Genomic DNA, 23,695 nt, shown 5'->3' on the forward strand with positions numbered 1-23,695 from the left:
CATCTCCAGAGATTGCCTAATATGCCCTGGGGATTAAAACTGCACCAGTTTGAGACCCCACTGCTCTAGCAGAATGTAACTTAGTTTGATGGGCTTTTTACTACCAATTAGGATGCAGACTATATAGATAAATGTTAACTTGGAGACAACTGGTACATTTCATATATTTGTCTGTTATAGATGCAAACTGATTCTGTGAAGAGAAGATAACCTTAAAGGTTATGGTTTTACTGCCATGTAGGACATTAGTTTTGTATCTAACATTGCAATCTTATTCCAAGATTCTTTACTCGACTGACTAAATACCTATTTACTTTGAACCAAATTTCCAGTCCTGCTAGTTCCCTCATTAGTAAGTTAAGTATATCTCTGAATATCTGTAAGAACTCTAATTTTCAACTTTTTGAAAATTATACTTTGAGACTTGTATCGCCAGTTACCACCAGCACCACCACCCCGGCTCCAGACAGAACAGGATGGGGTGCAGCCTCAGCTCACGCCAGGCTACTCTCAAGATCTATCTTGATCCAGGGGACAGTCACATCCATCACATCCTATCTAGATCTGGAACAGTCTTCACTCATGCAAGGGCAAAGCCCTATTTCTACTCAGGTCAGGGCACAGTCCTTTCTGCTACAGAACAGGGAAGAGCTATGCCTCCTTTTAGGCCACATTTGGGGCCCGGTATCCCTTTAAATGATGACAGTGTAGAGGGCCACCACATCTGGTTCAACAGGCTGAGATCTATTAGCTGAGGGAATAAATAAGAGCTGATGGTCAGTGCAGGCTGGGTTAGCCCAGAGCCTTTAATTTGCCAAACCACAAATCCTTGGAGGCTCCTTCCTCTAATTCCTCTGTTTAGAGGGGGCACTGCCATAAGCCATAAGTGTTCATGATGGTCTTGCCAGGGTCTCATCTTTCCACAGACTACAGTAAAGTGCTGTCAGTTCTTCTTCCATGCCTCTCTCTTTTCCCTAGACCACTCGATCACTCAATACCCTGAACACTCTTTTTCTTCAAAAATTTAAGGTAAAATTTACATATGATAAATGCACAAATCATAAGTGTTTACTTTGATGAGTCTTGACAACTCTTGAAACCACCACCCAAAACAATATATAGAACATTTTCATCACCCCAGGAAATTCTCTTCAGAGAATTCAACAGTCACTAGAGTCAACTGCGTTCTGATTTATAACTCAACAGATTTGTTTTGCCTGTTCTTGAGCTTCACATAAATTGAATCCTACAGTGTATACCCTTTTGTAAACACTCTCCTTTTACCCATTTTCTCTTTCCTTGTGTACTCCGCCCCCCACCAGACCTCAACATCTTGAGTATCCTTTATTTTTATTGGAGACCTCAGTCTTCTCTTTGTTCCCTAATTCAGTGCCTTAAATATACTGAAGTAAAAAATTTAACAATAATGGTAATGATCCTTTACCTTCGTATAAAATAGACATACCTGGCTCAGAGTCCTTCTTTTTTACTTTCTAGCTGAGTGATTATGGATTGGTCACCTCACCTCTATAGTGCATTTTCTTTAGGATGGTGATGATAACATTGTTCTCATAGTGTTTGTGGACGTGTTTAAGGTTGTTCCTTAAATATTTCTAGCTCTCCCCATTCCAAGCTTATGGTAAGATTGTATTTCTATCATGTGGTTGGGTGACTACTCAGTAAGCAGTGAGAGGAAATGATATGTGTCATTTCTGAAGCAGAGCATTTAATTCCCAGCATAAGACATTCCAAGGCTCTCTTTCCTTCTGCCTTTATGACTGGTGCTAGAATGAGGGTAGCCCTTGAAGTGAGAAGGCCAGCAACAGGCCAGGCATGTAATGGGCACTCTCTAAATGGTCATTTTTGTTAATTACTATAATCACTTCAAAGCACTGTCACATAAACCACTTGTATTAATTCAAGTGAAGCAAGACTCTTAAACTCTTCGCTAAATTTTAAGTATGTAGCAGAGCCATAGGCCTTTAATTTCTCTATCATGCAGGAGAAGAGGAAATTGCTAATAATCCCCTCTGATTTGATAGAACAATCTCACAAGTTTAGGAACTTGTTTAAGGAATCCAGAGATGTCAATTATAGCATTTTTACCACAGCATCTAAGTTACCGATTGCTGCATAACAAGTTACTCCCAAACTCAGCAGCTAAAAACAAATATTTAATAGCTTACACATTATATGAAGGTCAAGGATCTGCTAGCTGGGTGGTTCTGAGTCCCTCATGTGGTTGCAGTCATCTCAAGGTTTAACTAGGGTACAGGATCTGCTTTCAAGATGACCCCTTGATACAAGAATGCATCAGTTCCTCCCTGGCTGTTGGCAGGAGATCTCAGTTCCTTGCTACATGGGCCTCTTCATAGGCTATCTCAGTGTCCTCAATGACATGGCAACTAACTTCTCCAGAGTACGTTATTTGAGAGAAAGAGCATGAGCACCTCCAAGACAGAAGCTGAGGTGTCATTTACAACTTAATCTCAGCAGTTACATCACTTCTACTGTATACTATTAGTCTCACAAATCTGCCTTGGTACAACGTGGAAGGGGACTACACAAGGGTGTGACTACCAGGAGGTAGGAATTGTTGAGAGCTATTTTACAGGTCAGCTATTATACCACTTGGTAAGACCACCAAATAGAATTTCTTTTTTTAAAGCTATTTTCATAGGACAAGGCAATCATTTCCAGAGATGTTCCAAAACAATGCCTGTGATGTGCAGAGCACTGCTTTGGATGCATTAAAAACAGGACTCTGGTGAATGCTGTCTCTACCCCACCACTTTGCCTGGGCACTCACCATGCCCATATGCTGATGGCTGGCTTCTTCCCAACTACAGACTCTGCCTCAGATCTGCCCATGAGGCAGGCTGAAAATGCTACAGCTTTAAGGCCCTTACAATAGCCCTCAACAATGAGGAAACAGAGATGACATATAACTATCTCAGCTTCATCAGCCCTTGAGTGGGACAGTTTGGAGGTGATTTCTACACAATCTCCCAGAGTTCCCCACAGGACTGAGCCACCATTGCTCACAGGGGTACTCTGGCTCATGGATGCACTCTGTGTTGGTTTCCATCCCTCCCCTGTCTCACTTACCCATCCTCTACCTGTCAAATAAACTGCTGGCACTCACACCAATATTTCAGGTCGTCTTCTGGAGCATGAAAATAAAGGAAAACCTCACTCAAATGGAGTAGGGCGGCCTGAAAGGGGAGCTCTCAGGCAGTACCACTCCATGTCAATTACAGGAAAAACTGACCCCAACAGAAGAATCAACAGGAAAGAATCATCAATCACAGGCCTCAACAAGAAGAGATGTGCATTGCATCTCCTACAAGAAATCCACTACCCCAGCAACTCAGCCAATGAGAAACTCTCATCACTCTGAACTTTCACTTTTCTCCAAAGGACTTTTCTTCAAAACAACCCCTCCCAACTACCTCCTTTTTCTCTATAAAATAACTGTTCCTCTCCTTTGTTTGGTGGACTTGCCTATGATTTTTGCTGTAGCTTGCTCGTCCGGAATTGCAATTCTCTGCTATTCCAGCAGAGATAAACCCATTTTCTGGTATTTCATTTTTAATGTCAAAAAGCGTCAAGCCACCTAAGATAAAGACTCGGCTTTCAACGTATTCTTTCAATAGCCGGCTAAGAACCTCCTACTTGCCCTCTCTTGCAGCTCCGCCCCCTCCGTAAAGTATCGCGCGGGCCTCAGCCTCCCCAACAGAAGAGCCTCTCTTCTTCGCTGTTCTCCAAATCCTAGAGCTGGCCCAGAAAAAGTGTCACCTTGCTTTACAGACGTTCCTCCTGAGAGATGGCCGCACCCATTGCACGTAAAAGCGGTATAAAGGACGCGGCCATCTTACCTCACTGCCTGCGCAGCTGGAGACAAAGAAAACTCAATTTCCAGGTCAGAGAGCCTCTATATTGGTCTCAGGAGGTTTGGGCTTCTGAGACGCTAAAAGCAGCAGTGACGTCTATGTTTAGGGACCCCGGAACACTTGCTTCTCCCCGCCCTAAAATAGCCTAATCGTCTAACAAATGGCCTAGTCATTCGCCGTACGGCACAGATTCAAACATGGCCGCCCCCAGAAAGAGGTTGTCAAGCAGGCGCAGCCATCATACCTGCCGTTAAAATTCAGAAACCCAGAATCCTGTTCTCTGGAAGATTGCCAGGTGGCGGCCGACAGCCTCAAAGTTGCGACTGAGTCTGCGCACGGCCACTCCGGATGGGAAATGCTCATACCGCGGAGAGGCGGCGTGGTGCGGCAGTTTCAGGTTATGGGCGCGGATGCGGGGAAAATGGGAAAGGTCAGTGTGAGAAACAGCCCAAATTCAGGACCTGTGTAGGAGAGCGACCAGACGGCTACGGTGGCCCAACTGGGTCAGTCATGGGAACCCGTAAGGCTCAGAGACTGAGGGTACTGAAGGGTTAAGTGATTGGGCGTCCGAGCCTCTTGGGGGAGGGAGTCTGTGGTGGCGGGTTTGTGTGAGTCAGTGTCAGTGTCTGTGAAGAAGATGGATTGGGAGTATATGGGAGATATGGGAGTCAATAAACGAGGGTTCTTGATTGAGAGAGTGCGTGGGGGTCAGTTTATGGTGGTCTTCAAGGGTCTGAGGCCAAGTGGGTTTCTTCGAAGACACTGATTTGAACGGCGTTAGGGCTCAGTGATCAGAAGCCTGAGGAGTCAGTGATTGGAGGTTTTAAGTTCTGTTTGGGTACCTGGAACTGGTGATTGTGGAAACTTCGAGGTTCAGTTCTGAGGGTGGTCAGTGAGGATCAGGGTTTGGAGAAATCTTTAGGCCATCAGTGATGAAGACTTCCTTTAGATCATCGATGGGGGTGTCTGAGGGCATCAGTGACTGGACTTTTGTATATCAGGGAATGGGGAATAGAGGGATCAATGGGGGGGAGGTGTCAGTGACTGGGACTGTTAGTAATTGTGGGGGGAGGTAGGACAGTGGGAGTCCGCGATTGATCCCCAGTCTTTGGGATAGCATTGGAGATCATTGTGGGTTCGCCATCACGGATCTGTGTAATTCATTGTTTCACTGTTCGGCAATCAGAATGGATCAGTGAGTTTTGTAGTCACTGACTAAGTGGCCTTTGATGGTCAAGTTTGGCATTCCGGGATATCTGTGACTACAAGGACCTCTGGGAGTTAATAGATTGGAGACACCGCGTGTGTCTGTGATTAGGTGGCTTAATGGGGGTTGGTGTTGAGGCTTGCAAAATGCAGACGTTGGGGATGGGAGAGTCAAGGATTTGAGGCTGCAACCTTGCACAGTGGGAACACACTTCACCCATGTGACATGCCCCAGCTGATGAGCAACCAGTTCCGTTCAGTTCGTTAGGGTGAAAGCCCACTTCAAAACTCTTTTTGAAACCTCCCTCTCTGGGAATTCCCTGGCGGTCCAGTGGTTAGGACTGTGTGCTTTCACTACTGAGGGCCCAGGTTCAATCCCTGGTCGGAGAACTAAGATCCTGCAAGCCACGGGGAGCAACCAAAAAAAAAAAAAAAAACCTTCGTCTCCCTTTTTTACTGTTCCCCACATGAATGAAAGTGCTTTGAAAGGATCAAGTGTTAGAATTCTCTAAAGTAACATCTTGTTAAAAATGCATATTTCTCCTAATATTTCCTTTAAGGTTCTTTCTGGAAAATGTAATGACACGTCCATCTGTGACAGCATCCCAAGAGTCAGCCTGGTTTCTGGAAATCTGTTCTGACTCCATGGCAGCTAGGATGGATGTAACTTTGCCTGTGGTTAGAAAACAAAGAGTTTACTGAGTAAGTATCTAAACTGATGTAAAAGATTTTGGTGAAGGAGCAAACCTTGAGAGCATTCGGAAAATACTTTTATCTAGGCTTAACTTAAAAATAATGTTCCCACCACACACACACACACACACATACACACACACACAGACACACACACACACAAATAAAGAAAAAAAAGTTATTATGTGAGATGATGGAGATGTTAACTAACCCTGTTGTGGTAATCATTTTGCAATGTATACATGTATCATATCAGGGCATTGTACATCTTAAACTTACACAGTGTTATATGTCAACTATATCTCTATAAGGCTGGGGAAAAAAAGATGAATTATGGAAGGAAAAGAAACTGGATCTAGAAGTTACTGTGTTCTAAGAATTTTTTTGCTTCATTCTGTGTTTTTTAGGCATGGTATGTTTGACCTCCGTGAATCTGTGCCATATAAAATCCTGGTAGAACAATTCAATAACCGTAAAACCACAATAACAAGCGCAAAAACAAAAGTTAAAGCTACTTTTAGAAACTGTTCTTCACTGAAATTAAAGTCAAACTAATGGTGATTAAGATGGACTGAGACAAAATTACAAATGAAATGCAAATATGATTTTGACCATTAGCTTAATAAAAGGGTGAAATGCTTAAACAGTATTTTAATTGTTTTTTATAACTATTACATTCAATCCTTATGTAGTCTTTAGACAAAACACAATGAGTATATCACCTTAAGGAGCAAAGGAAGTTGAGAGTAAGGCAGGTAACATCTTTCAGAAGCCATACATGTCAAGCTTTCATTTTTAGAGCAGACAGTCTCTGATTTTTCCTTCCACAGAATCAAAGATACAGACCACATATGCAAGGGTAAGGAGTTAGGGCATTTTCTTTTTCTTGTAGCTCTTTTCCTTCATCACCTACACTGTGCTCAATGCCAGGTGTGGGAGCAAATACTTTTTCTTTTTTAAGTTTTTAACATAAATCTTTTATTGAGATATAAAATGCATAGAAAAATATACATACAGCTCAATGAATTGTCACAAAGAGAACACCCCTGGGTGTTCAGATCACAAAACAATGTTCTAGCACCCTGAAATTCTCATGATACCCCCTCCCAGTTACTACCCTGCCACGGGGAACCATTCTCCTAATTCTAACATTACAGATTAATTTTGTCTGTTCTTGAACTCTAATTAAATGGAATATCTATACCTGATGGGGTGGCAGTATGTGACTCTATGTGAAACATTTTTTTAAGTTTGAATACAGATTGTTTCATTTTATTTATGCAAGAAACATTTTTCCAGATCGTTTCCAGGTCTGGACACAGATACACAGACAGTCAAATGTTCTTATGTTAAGGCTACAGCTCAGTGAATTTTTACATTGCAGAGAACTGTGTAAACACAACGTAGATCACGATATACATCATTTCTAGCATGCCGAAGCCTTCCTTATCAGTCAATACCCACTGCTGCCCCTGGGTCTAATTCAATGGATTAATTTTGCCTGTTTTTGAACTTGACTTAAATGGAATCATAGAAATAATCTGAAGCCAAAACATTCATACAATGTGGAAGTTTTGTCTGAAATTCTGAAACCAGACACACACCAGGACAAAATTCTGTTCTATAGCCCTGGCTTGGCCATTTGAGATTGCCTGTTTTCTGTTATTCCCTCTGGAATCCAAAAACATAAACATTTAAGTGAACCCTGCAGTTTGGGGTGAATTTGGAGTCAGGATCCTGTTAATGAAGTTAACAAGTTAAGGCTGATTCTTCTTTGTAGGTAATTTGGAACGGGACCTCAGAGCCCCCTGGTCAAAATCTCTTAGCCTTTGGAGACTGACCGTTGGCTGCAGAGACTGAATAATGCAGCTTGAAAAAGAGCCTGCAGGGAATCCCTGGCGGTTCAGTGGACAGGACTCGGCACTTTCACTGCCGTGGCCCGGGTTTGATCCCTGGTCAGGGAACTAAGATACTGCAAGCAGCGGGGCATGGCCAAAAAAAAAAAAAGCCTCCATGTGGTTGCCTGCCTCCATTTGACAGTAAGTTGTAGACGTGATAGCCCTTTTTACCCCTAATGTGAATTTCCTGAGTACAAGAACATTTTCTTATGTGACCACAATATAATTATCAAAAGCAGGGACGTTAACATTGCAACAGTATTATTATTTAAAAAAATTTTTTTCACATCTTTATTGGAGTATAAATGCTTTACAATGTTGTGTTAGTTTCTGCTGTACAACAAAGTGAACCAGGTATATGTATACAAATATCCCCATATCCCCTCCCTCTCAAGCCTCCCTCCCACCCTCCCTATCCCACCCCTCTAGGTGGTCACAAAGCACCCAGCTGATCTCCCTGTGCTATGCAGCAGCTTCCCACTAGCTATCTATTTTACATTTGATTGTGTATATACATCAATGCTACTCTCTTACTTCATCCCAACTTCCCCTTCCCCCTCTGTGCCCTCAAGTGTGTTCTCTACGTCTGCGTCTTTATTCCTGCTCTGCCACTAGGTTCATCAGTCCTGCTTTTTTAAATTCCATATATGTGCGTTAGCATACGGTATTTGTTTCTGACTTCACTCTGTAGGACAGATTCTAGGTCCATCCACCTCACTCCAAATAACTTGATTTCGTTCCTTTTTATGGCTGAGTAATATTCCATTGTATATATGTACCACATTGTCTTTATCCAGTCATCTGTTGACGGACATTTAGGTTGCTTCCATGTCCTGGCTATTATAAATAGTGCTGCAGTGAACATTGTGGTACATGTCTCTTTTTGAATTATGGTTTTCTCAGGGTATATGCCCAGTAGTGGGATTGCTGGGTCATATGGTCATTCTGTTTTTAGTTTTTTAAGGAACCTCCATGCTGTTCTCCATAGTGACTGTACCAGTTTACATTCCCACCAACAGTACAGGAGGATCCCCTTTTCTCCACACCCTCTCCAGCATTTATCGTTTGTAGATTTTTTGCTGATGGCCATTCTGATACCTTGTTGTGGTTTTGATTTGCATTTCTCTAATGATTAGTGATATTGAACATCTTTTCATGCATTTGTTGGCCATCTGTATGTCGTCTTTGGAGAAATGTCTATTTAGGTCTTCTGCCCATTTTTGGATTGGGTTGTTTGTTTTTGTGATATTGAGCTGCATGAGCTGCTTGTACATTTTGGAGATTAATCCTTTGTCAGCTCCTTCATTTGCAAATATTTTCTCCCTTTCTGAGGGTTGTCTTTTCTTCTTTTTTTTTAATTTTTTTATTTTTTTGCGGTACGCAGGCCTCTCACTGCCGTAGCCTCTCCCGTTGCGGAGCACAGGCTCCAGATGCGCAGGCTCAGCGGCCATGGCTCACAGGCCTAGCTGCTCTGTGGCATGTGGGATCTTCCCGGACCGGGGCATGAACCCGTGTCCCCTGCATCAGCAGGCGGACTCCCAACCACTGTGCCACCAGGGAAGCCCCCTGTCTTTTCTTCTTGTCTATGGTTTCCCTTGCTGTGCAAAAGCTTTTAAGTTTCATTAGGTCCCATTTGAAACAGTATTATTATTGTTATCATAGTAGCATCAAGTGAAGAAAAATCAAAAACAAAACACACAACATAAGAGCTGTGAGTTGAGTTTTATTCAGTGTCTTACTGAGAACTATAGCCCAGGAGACAACCTCTCAGCTCTGAGGAATTGCTACGAAGAGGCAGGGGAGAAGCCAGTATGTATATGATTTTTTTTGACTGGGAAATACATGTAGTCAAGCATAAAAAGATTATTGCTAGTCACAAAGAATAGACATCTCAAGTTAATGATTTTAGTGCTTTTCTGTGTATGGAAGAATTTGGGGTCATTGAAATTCTTCCTTAGATATGCATCTTAACTATCTAGGTGCCCTTCTATCCAAAGCACAGAGTGCCTCCTGTCTTTTCCATTCTCAATTTCCCTCAGGGCACACTGTCAGTAGGCACCCACAGTGGCTGATGACTTGATACTTGTAGAACTGGAATGGTGAGCAACATTTTTTGTTTACAGCTGTCTCATCCACAGACCTTATTTAGATTTCTTTAACTGTCCCAATAATGTCCTTTATAACAATTATGTTTTTCTGGTCCAGGAATCTAATCCAGGATTACATGTTGCATTTAGTTGTCATGTCTCTTTAGAGTCCTTTAATTGGGAATATTTTCTCAGTCACTTTTTGCCTCTTTTGACCTTGATGTTTTGAGGAGTACAAGCTAGTTATTTTTATAGGATGTCCTTCAATCGAGTTTTTCTGATTTTCCTTATGAAATATGTACATTTCTGATTGCTAGTTGGAGTTATGGTGTGTCCTCAATGTCCCATATCAGGAGATGCATGATGTTGGTTTGTCATATTGCTGGTAATGTTAAAACTCTGATCATTTGGTTAAGGTTATCCACTGTAACCTTAATAGTGGGTTGTCTACCATAAAATTATGTTAATAAGTATCTTATGGGGGCATTTTTTGAGACCATGTAAATAACCTCAAACTTTCATTCACTAGCGTTAATATTATCCTTTAATGATTGTTGCCTGAGTCAATCACTACTGTTATGGTTGCCAAACGATGATTTTCTAATTGTATCATTCCCTTATATTGATTAGTTGGAGCTTTCCCTTATCCCCCATGTATTTATCAGTATAAATATAATAGTGCATCCTAGTTACATATAAAACAGGAGCTACACATTAGAAACTTACAAGCTGTTTACACTGTTGAGTTAGATCATGAGCCAGAGCTCAAACCTTCTAAATCTCAAAGAAAGCATCTTGGGAGATTGACTAGTTTACAGAGAAAGAGTTGTCAGATCATGTGACAAATAACCCACATAGACAGGAAACCTTTAGGGTTCCACTCTGGCCAGATAGATTTCTAAAGTGCTGTCACAATGAGGGATTTGGGAGCTAGAGAAGGAAAAGAAAGGGACTGTCAGAAATGTAGCAGAACTGTCGAAACCTGATGAAATGATCCATACATATTGTAAAACCCAAGTCATGGTTTTGTTGATTCTGTGACAGTATATCATATTGTATTTTTAAAAACTCATGGTGGAAAAGGTCAGATGAGATTATGTGGGATAGTTTCTTCAATTGAGTTATACCAAACTGTGGGTAGTTTTTTGTGGTTTTATTTTCTGTCTTGATTAAATGTTTAATCAAAGAAGTGAGAAGATATATATGAAAAGTGGAAGGAATCAATAGATACAAATGGAGAAATTAATGAGTTAGAAAAGAAGAAAGGGAAAACTGATAAATCTGATTTTTTAAAAATCAAAAATATAGATTAAGCCACTAGCAAACCTTATCAAGTCAAGAGGAAATTAACAGATATACAAATAGTGCAAAAAAGGAGAACAACCATATCATTAAGAAATATTTTTGTAAAACTTTACATTAATATATTTTCAAGGCTGGCATGCAAAGAATGATTTTCTAGGAATATATGGATATACGAAAATTCCATACAAAGAGAAGGAGAACTAAAAGCTGTGCAAATTTGAAATACTCAGAAAGGTACCTGTACACCACCTCCTGCCATTCCCTATTTCTCTTCTCAAGAAAGAAAGACAAGGCTTAGATAGTTCAGTTGGTGTTTGAGATTTGAAGTAGCTTCCAAGTAACTTACAATTCTTCAAATAGTTAAATTCTCCAAGGGAATTTATAAAGGAGGAGAATGCTACCACATGTTTTTATAAAGTCATCATTGTTGCTGTCAACAAAAAATTAATCAGTTGATCTAAGAAAGAAATGGAAAAATTTATTCAAGCCAAATTTGAGGACTATAACCTGGGAGGAGCATCTCAGAAAGCTCTGAGAACTGTTCTGCCTGTTAGAAGTCAAGGCACAGTTATATAAATGTTTTGAGACAGAGGGCGTACAGCAAATGATATATTATTGACAGTTTACACAATCTAGATCTAAGCATCATCGTGGCCCCTTACAAGATCAAGAAGGAATGTTATCTTTTAAGGAGTTGTCTGGTTGATGCTAGGAGAATGTTGCTCTTTATGGTTGAGCAGGTGTTTCTGCCCATGGCGGAGGTTTGGTTGATGCGTAACGCAGATACACAATGCACAACAGCAGAGAGATGAAGCCAAAGGTCAGAGAAAAATTTTTATGTTTGAATTTTTCCTTGACAGAAAATATGGATTTTATTGCACTGATTGTAAGACTAGAAGAGGTGGTATTGCATAAGAATACTATAGACCAACTTTGTGAATATATATGCAAAATATTTTTTAAAAAATTAACAGTATATTCAAATGATAATGCATTCTGACTGAGAGGAAATTCATTCTAAAGATTTAAGGAAAGTTCAATGTTTTTTTTAAAATTTTATTTTATTTTTTATACAGCAGGTTCTTATTAGTTATCTATTTTATACATATTAGTGTATACATGTCAATCCCAATCTGCCAATTCATCCCACCACCACCACGCCCCCACCCCCACCACTTTCCCCCCTTGGTGTCCATACATTTGTTCTCTATATCTGTGTCTCTATTTCTGCCCTGAAAACCAGTTCATCTGTACCATTTTTCTAGGCTCCACATATATGCGTTAATATACGATATTTGTTTTTCTCTTTCTGACTTACTTCACTCTGTATAACAGTCTCTAGATCCATCCACGTCTCTACAGATGACCCAATTTCGTTCCTTTTTATGGCTGACTAATATTCCACTGTACATATGTACCACAAATGGCCCAATTTCATTCCTTTTTATGGCTGAGTAATATTCCATTGTATACATGTACCAAATCTTTTTTTTTTTAACATCTTTATTGGAGTGTAATTGCTTTACAATGGTGTGTTAATTTCTGCTTTATAACAAAGTGAATCAGTTATACATATGTTCCCATATCTCTTCCCTCTTGCATCTCCCTCCCTACCACCCTCCCTATCCCATCCCTCTAGGTGGTCACAAAGCACCAAGCTGATCTCCCTGTGCTATGCGGCTGCTTCCCGCTAGCTATCTGTTTTACTTTTGGTAGTGTATATATGTCCGTGCCACTCTCTCACTTTGTCACAGCTTGCCCCTCCCCCTCCCCATATCCTCTAGTCCATTCTCTAGTAGGTCTGTGTCTTTATTCCCGTCTTACCCCCAGGTTCTTCATGACATTTTTTTTTCTTAGATTCCATATATATGTGTTAGCGTACGGTATTTGTCTTTCTGTTTCTGACTTACTTCACTCTGTATGACAGACTCTGGGTCCATCCACCTCACTACAAATAACTCAATTTCATTTCTTTTTATGGCTGAGTAATATTCCATTGTATATATATGCCACATCTTCTTTATCCATTCATCTGATGATGGACACTTAGGTTGCTTCCATGTCCTGGCTATTGTAAATAGAGCTGCAGTGAACATTATGGTACATGACTCTTTTTGAATTATGGCTTTCTCAGGGTATGTGCCCAGTAGTGGGATTGCTGGGTCGTATGGTAGTTCTATTTTTAGTTTTTTAAGGAACCTCCATACTGTTCTCCATAGTGGCTGTATCAATTTACATTCCCACCAACAGCGCAAGAGCGTTCCCTTTTCTTCACACCCTCTCCAGCATTTATTGTTTCTAGATTTTTTTATAAAGGAGGCAAGAATATACAGTGGAGAAAAGACAGCCTCTTCAATAAGTGGTGCTGGGAAAACTGGACAGGTACATGTAAAAGTATGAAATTAGAACATTCCCTAACACCATACACAAAAATAAACTCAAAATGGATTAAAGACCTAAATGTTAAGCCAGACACTGTCAAACTCTTAGAGGAAAACATAGGCAGAACACTCTATGACATAAATCACAGCAAGTTCCTTTTTTTTTTTTTTGCGGTACGCGGGCCTCTCACTGTTGCAGCCTCTCCCGTTGCGGAACACAGGCTCCGGACGCGCAGGCTCAGCGGCCATGGCTCACGGGCCCAGCCGCTCCACGGCATGTGGGGATCCTCCCTGACTGGGGCACGAACCCATGTCCCCTGCATCGGCAGGCGGACTCTCAACCACTGCGCCACCAGGGAAGCCCAGCAAGGTCCTTTTTGACCCACCTCCTAGAGAAATGGAAATTAAAACAAAAATAAACAAATGGGACCTAATGAAACGTAACAGCTTCTGCACAGCAAAGGAAACCATAAACAAGACCAAAAGACAGCCCTCAGAATGGGAGAAAATATTTGCAAATGAAGCAACTGACAAAGGATTAATCTCCAAGATTTACAAGCAGCTCATGCAGCTCAATAACAAAAAAACAAACAACCCAATCCAAAAATGGGCAGAAGACCTAAATAGACATTTCTCCAAAGAAGATATACAGATTGCCAACAAACACATGAAAGAATGCTCAACTTCATTAATCATTAGAGAAATGCAAGTCAAAACTACAATGAGATATCATCTCACACTGATCAGAATGGCCATCATCAAAAAATCTAGAAACTCCTGGGTTTGGTTTTGTTTTTTTTCTCAGTTCCCTGACCGGGGATTGAATCCGGGCCCTCAGCTGTGAAAGCCCGGAATCCTAACCACTAGGCCACCAGGGAACTCCCATGGGTTTTGTTAAAGGAGGTAACTTTTGGAAAGCCCCTAAGGATGGGCTTTTAAAAATTATCATTTATCATTCCTGTTTTCACAGATGAGGAAAATGAGGCCCAGTGAAGTGAATTGTCTAGACTAGATCCCTTCAGTCAGTTAAAGGAATCACTGGCTTCAGACTTCTGTCTGAGTAACTGTCAGGCTCAAGGTCTTTCCAAAAGTTTCCCCTGCCCCAAACCCGGAGCACAGCCATCATTCAGATATGTCTACTGCCCAGTCTTCTGCAGGCTTCTTCCTCTTAGGCCTCAGAGAGTATTTGGGGAGGGTCTGTTTGATGACTCTCACCATGGGCTCTGCTTATCTTCAGGCTTCCTGAGTGCCCTGTACACCTTTGGGTCCCACCACCTCGCTGGACAGCAGGGCTCTCCGTGGGGCCCACAGGACCTTGGACACGTCTACAGGAAGCCCTGTCAGCAGCTGCAGCTGAGGGTGAGTTCCTGTGTTTTAAAAATGTTTATTTATTATTTGCCACACCACAGACATGCAGGATCTTAGTTCCCTGGCCAGGGATTGAACCCTCGCCCCCTGCGTTGGAAGTATGGAGTCTTAACCACTGGAACCCCAGGGAAGTCCCAGAGGATGAGTTTACTGTTGAGAAATAGAGCCGTGAGAGCCTAGCAGACCAGGTAAAAGACTCTCTGGTCCAGGAGATGGGAATTTGGGACAAAAATCCCCTTCTGAAGGAGTCACCTAGGATCCAGACCTCTTGCCAGAGCAAAGATTCCTACGTAACAGGAAATATCATCATCCCTGAGCCAGAAGTTTAGCAAGACTCAAACTGTTGTCTCTCCTTCCAGGGACCCTCCATGGCTACATGGTGGGAGAAGGGTTGGCCCCAAGATTCAGAGAGACAGGCAGAAGTGAAAGGGGAGGCAGGGAAGGCCATGTTCTCTCATGTGATAGGTATGTTCTCTCAGGGGAAGGGGACATTTGTCCAGCCCAGTGCATTCTGCCATCTTGTAGTGTGGCATGTGGCCAGCCCACTCCCTTATTTTTTTCTGGCCCTGTCTGGACTCTTAGCTGCATAGCCATGGAGACCAGGCTGAGGCTGAGTAGCCAAGTCCAGGCAGGTGAGGGAGGGAGTGTAGTGGCCCAAAGCTGGATTAACTGCCCCAAGCCTTTCCTGACAGCTCAATTCCTAATGGAGAGTTCAGTTCTCTCAGAGAACCCCGTCCCCTTTTCGAACCCTCCTGTGACTTCCCTCATAATGAAAAAAGGCAGTGGGAAAATGAATGAAATATGTAAACAATGAAATGCATATGTGTTACAGTTACAGATTAGAGTAAGAAACATCTGCCACCCAAATCGAGCCACTAATAATATTTTATTGTATTTCATACCAAAAGTTTTTCTACATATATATTTCTTAAATAACGGGATTGTGGGGTTTTTTTGTTTTTTAAAACTTGAGATGTAACTTACATAGAGAATAACGTGTAGCTTTATGAATTTTTCCATATATGCACCCTCATGTACTCACAGCCCAGATCATGATAGAGGATATTTCCAGCTCCTCAAAGGCTTCCCCACTTCTCCCAAGCAGCGCCTGCCCAAAGCCATCACTTAGCTCAGGGTTGCCTGTTTCTGAACTTCATATAAATGAAATTGAAACAAGTTGATCATACCTTGTTTTTTAACTGCTTTTTTGACTTACAGGTATAACTTGATTAATATATTATTTAAGCAAAGAAGTATCTGTATTTAACATTCAAGAAAATCACTTTTTATTTCTTCTGTAGGAGAGACAGGAATCTAAATAGTTCATCTTAATACCATTGAGACAAATTTGTTGTATCTTGTGAACAGGGTGTTCCTTAACAAAAGACACATAAGGGAGCTTTCTGGGTGATGGCAATGTTCCATATCCTGATTGTGTGGTGATTACATGAGTGAATAATTTGTCAAAACTTATCGAACTGTACAGTTAGAATGGGTTCATTTATTATGTGTAAATTATACCTCAGTAAAGAAAAAACATTTTTTAAGACACAGTAAGCTCATTGCTCAGTCTCTTCCACTGCTGATACGATAGTTAAATGACACTTTCACACTAACCATGCTTTATGACTTATGCTTTATGACCTGTACAGTATTTCAGTGCATTTAATGGATATTTATTGTCCATTAAGAGAAAAGTAAAACATTAACTCACTTAGCACTGTAGTGTTAGGAATTTTTCCATATATGTACCCTCATGTACCCACCACCCAGATCATGATAGAGAATATTTCCTGCACTTTAGAATTATTCTCTTTTTCAAAAGATGATATGTCAGTAGTTCATGAGAAAGAACTTCTGTAAAACAAAGCAAGGAAAATGTATTCATTTGGAAACAATTTTTTCCCTTAAAACTAGTGTCTCCTGCCAATCACTAAACTCATTGGAAGCTGTTCACTTTCCTTGAAAGGAGAAACTCATAATTTTATTCACATTCTTTCAGAGGTTCAGAAGGGCTTCTAGAATTTCCTCCTCTCAGAGAATCTTTATTTTTTCTTAGTAACAACTTGAACAATTCCTCATCAACACTATTGGAATATATAAGTAATGCAAACAACAATTTTTACCAACATTATTAAGATATTGTATAAAATTCTTCCTAGCTTTTGAATAATTTAGTAGGTCTGGACCTTAGGTGACCTTGAGGCCTCAGTCTTCATCCTGAGGTAGTTTGACCCAATGAACCCTCTGTATTATTAACATTTGGCATGCCTAGGCTATTTTACCAAGAAAGTTTACCTCCACTTGTCCAATTAGGACGAGTATTATCTCAGTTCGAGGATGATAATATTATAGGAATTTCACCTTCAGTGCTAAGCTCACCATGTGGGCAAACTTAATATTTAGGGACACTGAAGTCCTTTTATACTTATGTGACATTTGGAATAAATCATTTTTAAATTCTCAGGCTTACTTGACACATAAAAGTATAAAATTAAGTAAAGTCTGTTCTTCCAGCCGTGGCCAGTTCTTCTCAGTCTCCTCTGGTTAATTTTCTTTATCTCAGAATTGACGAACTGTAAGAATAGGGAAGTCACTGATTAGTGTCGGAGGGATTATTCATGATTATGTAAAGAAACCTCAGGACGGTAATTTGCTAGACGTGCTTTTACAGGAGAGAACATCAGGATAGTCAAATGGTGTGAATGTCACTATACTCAGGAAAAGCTCTTCTCTGTCTTGTAGGAAAATTAGTCTCTTCTTTTTGCAAAGGAGAGATACTAGTTGCTCTGTTTTAAAGGTTGTCCTCCTAGACTGTTTCTCAGTGGGCAAAGCCTGGATCTGGGGGGAATCAGCTGTGGGGTTGACAAAGTTGGAGTTGTCAGCCATCAGGGCCACAACTCAAGAATGCCAATCAGGAGACAAACTCTTGTAGCCCCACAATGGTGGGATGGTTTTCCTGCCCTCAAAGGCGTGAATCAGTTCTGGTGGATGTAAGACTTATTTCGTCTGAGCCTTGCCTTTTGCTTTTTGCCTTTCTTTTCCTTTTCTCTTTTACTGAGGTATAAAATACATAGAGCAAAATGTACAAATCATAAATATACAACTTGATGAATTTTTAAAATACATATACACACTCATTTAACCACCACTTAGATCAACATTTCCATCACCTTAGAGCTGGGGTTGGCAAACTCTAGCCCACTAGCCAAATATGGCCTGCCATCTGTGTTTGTAATTAGTTTTATTGGAATACAGCCACACTCATTCATTTACATATTATTGTCTACGGCTGCTTTTGTGCTACAACAGCAGAATTGAGTAGTTGTGGAAAACTCCATATGACCCCCAAAACCTAAAATATTTACTGTCTGGTCCTTTAAATGAAAAGTTTGCTGACCTACCTTAGAAGGCTGCTTTCTGCCCCATCTCAGTGACTCATTCCCTTCCCGCATTCTGACTCTGTCACCATATTATTCGTTTTACCCATTCTGGAACTTTCTAGAAATGGAATTATACAGTATATTCCCTCCTGTGTTTGACATCTTTCATTTGGCATAATGCCTGTGAGATTTATGCATGTTGTTGCATGGATGTCAGCAGTTCATTCCTTTTTATTATTGAATAGTATTTCATTGTATGGATGCATCACAATTTATCTCGTTCTCCTGGGCAGTTTCTAGTTTTGACTCACTATGATCAAAGCTGCTATGAACATTCTTACATTAATACAAGTCTTAGTTGAACAATATTCATGTATTTCTCTAGTATTTCTCTAGTATATATCCAGGAATGGAACTGTGTTCAGCTTCAGTAGATATGGCCAAATGGTTTTCCAAAATGGTTGAACCAAATTACAGTCCCCTCAGTCATGTGTGAGAGCTCTTGTTGCTTCTGGATGTGGATTTTCAATTCCAGGCTGTAGATTATTGGCAAAGTATATTCAGGCCTATTTATAAGGTTTCTCACTACTGTGAGTGAAAAGCTTAGAACATTCTTAATCAATGTTTGGTACAAATTTAGTTCCATATTTCCTAATACGGTGGATGTTTGTTCTCATCTGTTAAAAATTATTTTTTAGAGAATTCCCTGGGGTCCAGTGGTTAGGACTCAGCGCTTTCACTGCAGTGGCCCAGGTTCAATCCCTGGTCAGAGAACTAAGGTCTGGCAAGCTGCACAATGCGGCCGAAAAAAAAAATATTTTTTAATGACAATACTTAATAAACTGCTGGGTGAATAACAAGGTTTAGCCTTTCAGTAATTATTTGTACCATACTTTAAGTAACTATTAGTTTTATTAATGTTACACAGTTATTTTACTTTGCTTTGAGTTTTTTATGTAATATTTTCATTACAGATATAGAAGCCCCTTTTCCAGAATATACTTGAGGCCAGTTATTTAAGTTTTAAGGATTTTGTTTTTTAATAACTTTCAGTTCTTACTTGGTAGCAACTTTCGTTTCCTGGTAAGTCTCTTCTGTGCATCCACATTCTGAATTGAATGGCAACATTTTTTTCTTCTACCCCAGTGATCTAAAGCATGGGTTTTTGTCCAAGATTTACAGGGAATTTGCAAGTTCTAAAACAAGCTTGGTCCCTCACAGCTCTGTTCTCTTTCTCCATCCTCCTCCCCAACCCTCCATCTCTGTCTTCACAGGCCGCAGATCTTTTTCCAAGAACAACAGAAAATGATCGAGTACCAGGTAAGTGTGACATTAACGAGCCAACTTTCGGGACTTCCTTGGTGGTCCAGTGGTTAAGACTCCATGCTTCCAATGCAGGGGGTGCGGGTTCGATCCCTGGTCGGGGAACTAAGATCCCACATGCCGCACGGTGTGGCCAAAAAACAAAAAAATGAGCCTACTTTCCCTTCTTGGGGAAACTGTTCTAGAAAAAAATATATGCATTTCAACCACATATGCCTTGTCATAGGCTGGATTCTCAGGAAAACAAACTTGGGGATGGAAATTTGCACACAGAAGGTTTACTAGGGAGGCTCTTGGAACACCTGTAAGTCAGTGAAGGAAGCAAGGTGGGCAGAGGGAGTTGTTGAACAGAGACATCAGCTGATCTTATAAGATGCTCTGGAGCTGGGATGGTCCTCAGTGTTGTCCTGAATGGAGGCAAGGAGGCCTTTGTATTCTGAAATCAACCAGTCATTGGTTGTAGGCTGCCCCAGGGAGGGGACATAAACTTGGGTGGGGTCGCTCCCTTTGGCCAAGGGAAATTCTCTAAAGGTTTCACGCCGGCAACAGCCAGCCATCTCCTAGCAGCTGGGAGAAGAACCTCAGTACTGCAGGGAGATTTGGGTGGAATACCACAGCCTCTCTATACACATAGACACAATGGCCAGATACTTATTACACATACTACTCTACCCTTTTTTCCCAATTAAAATATCCTAGAGATTGTACCATGTTAGTACTAAGAACCATGCCTTTTTTTAAAAAATAATGTACATAATGCTCCATCATATGCATGGAATACTTAACCCATCCCCCATATTATGGACATTTCGGTAGTTTCCAAATTTGATATTTTAAGCAATGATGCAAGGAACATTCTTTGTTGGAATACAGATGTACAAGGGGAGAGTCCAGTGAGAGTCAACTGTTGACTTCCTGGTAGCCCAGCAAAAAGGCAAACACAGCCCATGACTTGCATTGGCTATAAGGAAGAAGTGTATTGTTATTTCCAAGAGAAAACTAGCTTTCCAGGGCACTTCTTTTTTAAGAAGTGTCTTAGACATTGATGTTCCTGTGGGTTTGAACCTTCTCTGGGGCCTCTGGGGGTGGTTTCGTCCACTCTTAGGTTGATGCTGGTGCGTCTGCAAGTGACTCCCACATCTATACCTAAGCTGAGGCCTCCTCTGAGAGCTTCAGACCCCTTTGCCCAACATCTGCACCTGGCTGCCCCAGAGCACTTCAGATTTAATGTGTACAAAGTTGAACTCTTGATTTCTGTCTCCTCTTCCCTGTTTCTCATCTCAGGAGATGATACCATCCCACCAGGCAAGCCAAGACCCTGAGATTTTCCCTTGACTTCTCCCCACCTTCCACCTCTCACACTCAGTCACCAAGTCTTGCTGATTTTACAGCCTCAGTGTTTCTTCCATCTCTCTCCTCTTCATCCCTGTGTTTGGTGAAAAAGACATGGCCTTTTAGGTGCAGGATTACGTCTTTTCTGCTTTGCTCTGTTCTATTCCCTCCCATTCTGTTTCATCCTATCCTATCCCACTCCACCCCATCCCATCCCATTCCAGTTAGCTCTTTTTGGGAAATACTGCCCAGAACCTGTTGCCGAGCCAAGTCCTGTGCTCTGTGATGAAGGCTGACTGCTGCTCACGCACTACCACAGTACGTTGTTCTGGCATCAGAGAGGGAGTCTAGTTGGTACCTCCTTTGCATGGGTCTTAGGGTCTCACGTGCCAGCTTCCATGGCCTCCACCCTGGTTTTGGCCCTGCCTTCAGATCCATCTGCCTGGGCCACTACTCAAGTGCTACTGTTGCAGGAAAAAAGAGCGGGGTACGAGAGGGTGGTCACATCCCAGGTCTCAGGTGAGTCCCTGGGACGGCTGTCAAGTGTGGGTTCTTGGCTTCGCGCAGGAAAGAATTCAAGAGCAAGCCACAGTAAAGTGAAAGGAGGTTTATTCAGGGAGATACACACTCCACAGACAGAGTGTGGGCCATCTCAGGAGGCGAGAAGCACCAGGGTATGTACGGGGACTGTCAGTTTTTATAGGGGTGGGTAATCTCATAGGCTAGTAAGTGGGAGGATTATTCCAACTATTTTAGGGAAGGGGCAGAGATTACCAGGAATTGGGCCACCACCCACTTTTTGGCCTTTTATGGTCCACCTTGGAACTGTTAATGGCACCTATGGGTGTGTCATTTAGCTTGCTGTTGTATTACAATAAGCATATACTGAGGTATACTGAGGCTCAAGGTCTAGTGGAAGTCAGTCATCCACCATCTTGGACCTAGTTGGTTCTAACCAGTTTATGTCGTGTCCCCAATGGCTGTCATTCTTTTAAAGGTTGTGCCCTGCCCCCTTCCTGTCTCACCACCTTAGGACCCAGCATTCTTCAAGGAAACCTACAGCCTCCTGAGAGTGGAGAGTGGCTGCTCTCAGCCCTTTCACCTCTGTGGGGCCCTATCAGTGCTTTTTCCCTCCGGCCACTCCCAGAGATAGTGGGCCAGTGCCACTGGCACTGTGTGGTGCACTAGGGCTCTCCACCCCACTGACACCCAGGCACAGGTCCTGGGTGCCCCCCCCACCTTTTTTTCTGTCCTTTAGAATTGTTTTCCCATTCTTAACAGATTTTTAAATAATGATTTACAATCTTTTTCTACTTAAAATAGGTGCTTTTATATTGTGCTGTCATATGCCAGGCACAGTTTATAAAGGCTTTACACATGTTAACTCATTTAAACCTCATAATATAATAACTAAGAGACACACACTATTATTATCTCCATTTAACAGATGAGAAAACTGAGGCACAGAGAGGTTAAAGAGCTTTCCTAGGGTCGCTCATTTAGTGGCTGAGCCTGTATTTGAACTCGAGCAGTCCTGCCCCAAAGTTCATACTTTTAACTGATCTGCTCCATTGCCTCTTGCGTCTGTCAGTGACTGTAAAGCAGTGGACAGCAGTCCACAAAACCACCCTCACTTCTGACAGCAACTGTGAGTTTAGAGGTTCCCAAGACCCTCGGGTTTGATAATTCGCTAGGAAGACTCACAGAATATTATATTCACAGTTAGGGTTCATTACAGCAGACGTATATGGATTAGAATCAGCCGAGAAAAGAGACACTTGGGGCAGAGTCCAGGAGAATTCCACACACAGGACTTCCATGTGTCCTCTCCCAGTGAGTGTGGACAGTGCAAAATTCTCCAGCAACCATGTGTGACAATACAGAGTATTGCCAGCCAGGGAAGCTCACCTAAGCCTTGGTGTCCAGAGTTTTCTTTGGGGGTTGGTAAACTAGACATGACTGACTGCTGACTTCAGTTTCCAGCCCCTCTGGAGGTTGAGCTGATTGATGTCTGTGAGCCAAAGCTTCCCCTCAAAATCATGTTGTTAGACTATCTGGTGTGGCCCAAGGCCCCCAGGTAAACAGAGACACTCTTACCTAGGAGGATGTTACAGGGGCTCAGAGATTAACTTCTAGGAACTGAGGGCAAAGGTCAGACCTCTCCTTGGGCAAGGTTAAATTCTCTACTATACAGTCACTTGAAGATAATATCTTAGGTACTAAAGAAAAAACTGTTTACTCACAGGAGTAGAAGAAGTTTTTTCCCCACACCAAACAATTCTCCAATTCTATGCAGACCCTACAAGTTAGGGGGTCAGTCTTACAAGACTGCCTCCCACTTCAGATGCCTATTTGATATCCCAGGTTGTCACCTGAACTTCTGAGTAGCCAGCTATAAATTGGGGGTTCCCATGACCCCCTCTTCAGTTTTGATAATTTGCTATAACTCACAGAACTCATGGAAACACTTTACTTACTATTACAGGTTTATTATAAAGGATATTATAGAGGATACAAATGAACAACCAGATAAAGAGGTACGTAGGGTAAGGTACAGAAGGGTCCTGAACACAGGAGCTTCTGTCCCCATGGAGTTTGGGGTGCACACCCTCCTGGCTGTGTTCACAAACCTGGAAGCTCTCCAGGGTTTTTAATGGAGATTCCATTATTTAGGCATAATTGATTAAATTATTGGCCTTTGGTGATTAGCTCAATCTCAAATCCCTCTCCCCTCCCCAGAGATTGGGCAGTGTATGGCTACACGTTCCAACCATCTAATACCTGGGTGGTTCCTCTGGCAACCAGCCCCCATCCTCAAAGAGTTAT

General features: G+C 41.7%; 1 protein-coding gene across 5 annotated transcripts in view; it reads left to right on the plus strand.

Moving 5' to 3' along the window:
- Nucleotides 1-4,206: 4,206 nt before the first annotated feature.
- Nucleotides 4,207-23,695, plus strand: part of ZNF793 (zinc finger protein 793) — a 51,861-nt gene continuing 32,372 nt past the window's right edge. The window contains exons 1-4 of one of the 5 annotated variants that reach the window (XM_022586384.3): nt 4,207-4,396; nt 5,660-5,801; nt 14,701-14,822; nt 19,489-19,534. In XM_022586384.3, coding sequence (XP_022442092.1) covers nt 19,520-19,534 — 15 coding nt within the window. In that variant the 5' untranslated portion in view covers nt 4,207-4,396; nt 5,660-5,801; nt 14,701-14,822; nt 19,489-19,519. Of the gene's footprint in view, nt 4,434-5,659; nt 5,802-14,700; nt 14,823-19,488; nt 19,535-23,695 lie in introns of all 5 variants that reach the window. The other 4 variants (XM_022586379.3, XM_022586380.3, XM_022586378.3 and 1 more) reach the window with 4 other exon arrangements.

Source organism: Delphinapterus leucas, chromosome 20 (genome assembly GCF_059928025.1).
Source record: "Delphinapterus leucas isolate spDelLeu-1000000601 "Yukka" chromosome 20, BTC_Dleu_Yukka2, whole genome shotgun sequence".
Classification (NCBI taxonomy): domain Eukaryota; kingdom Metazoa; phylum Chordata; class Mammalia; order Artiodactyla; family Monodontidae; genus Delphinapterus; species Delphinapterus leucas.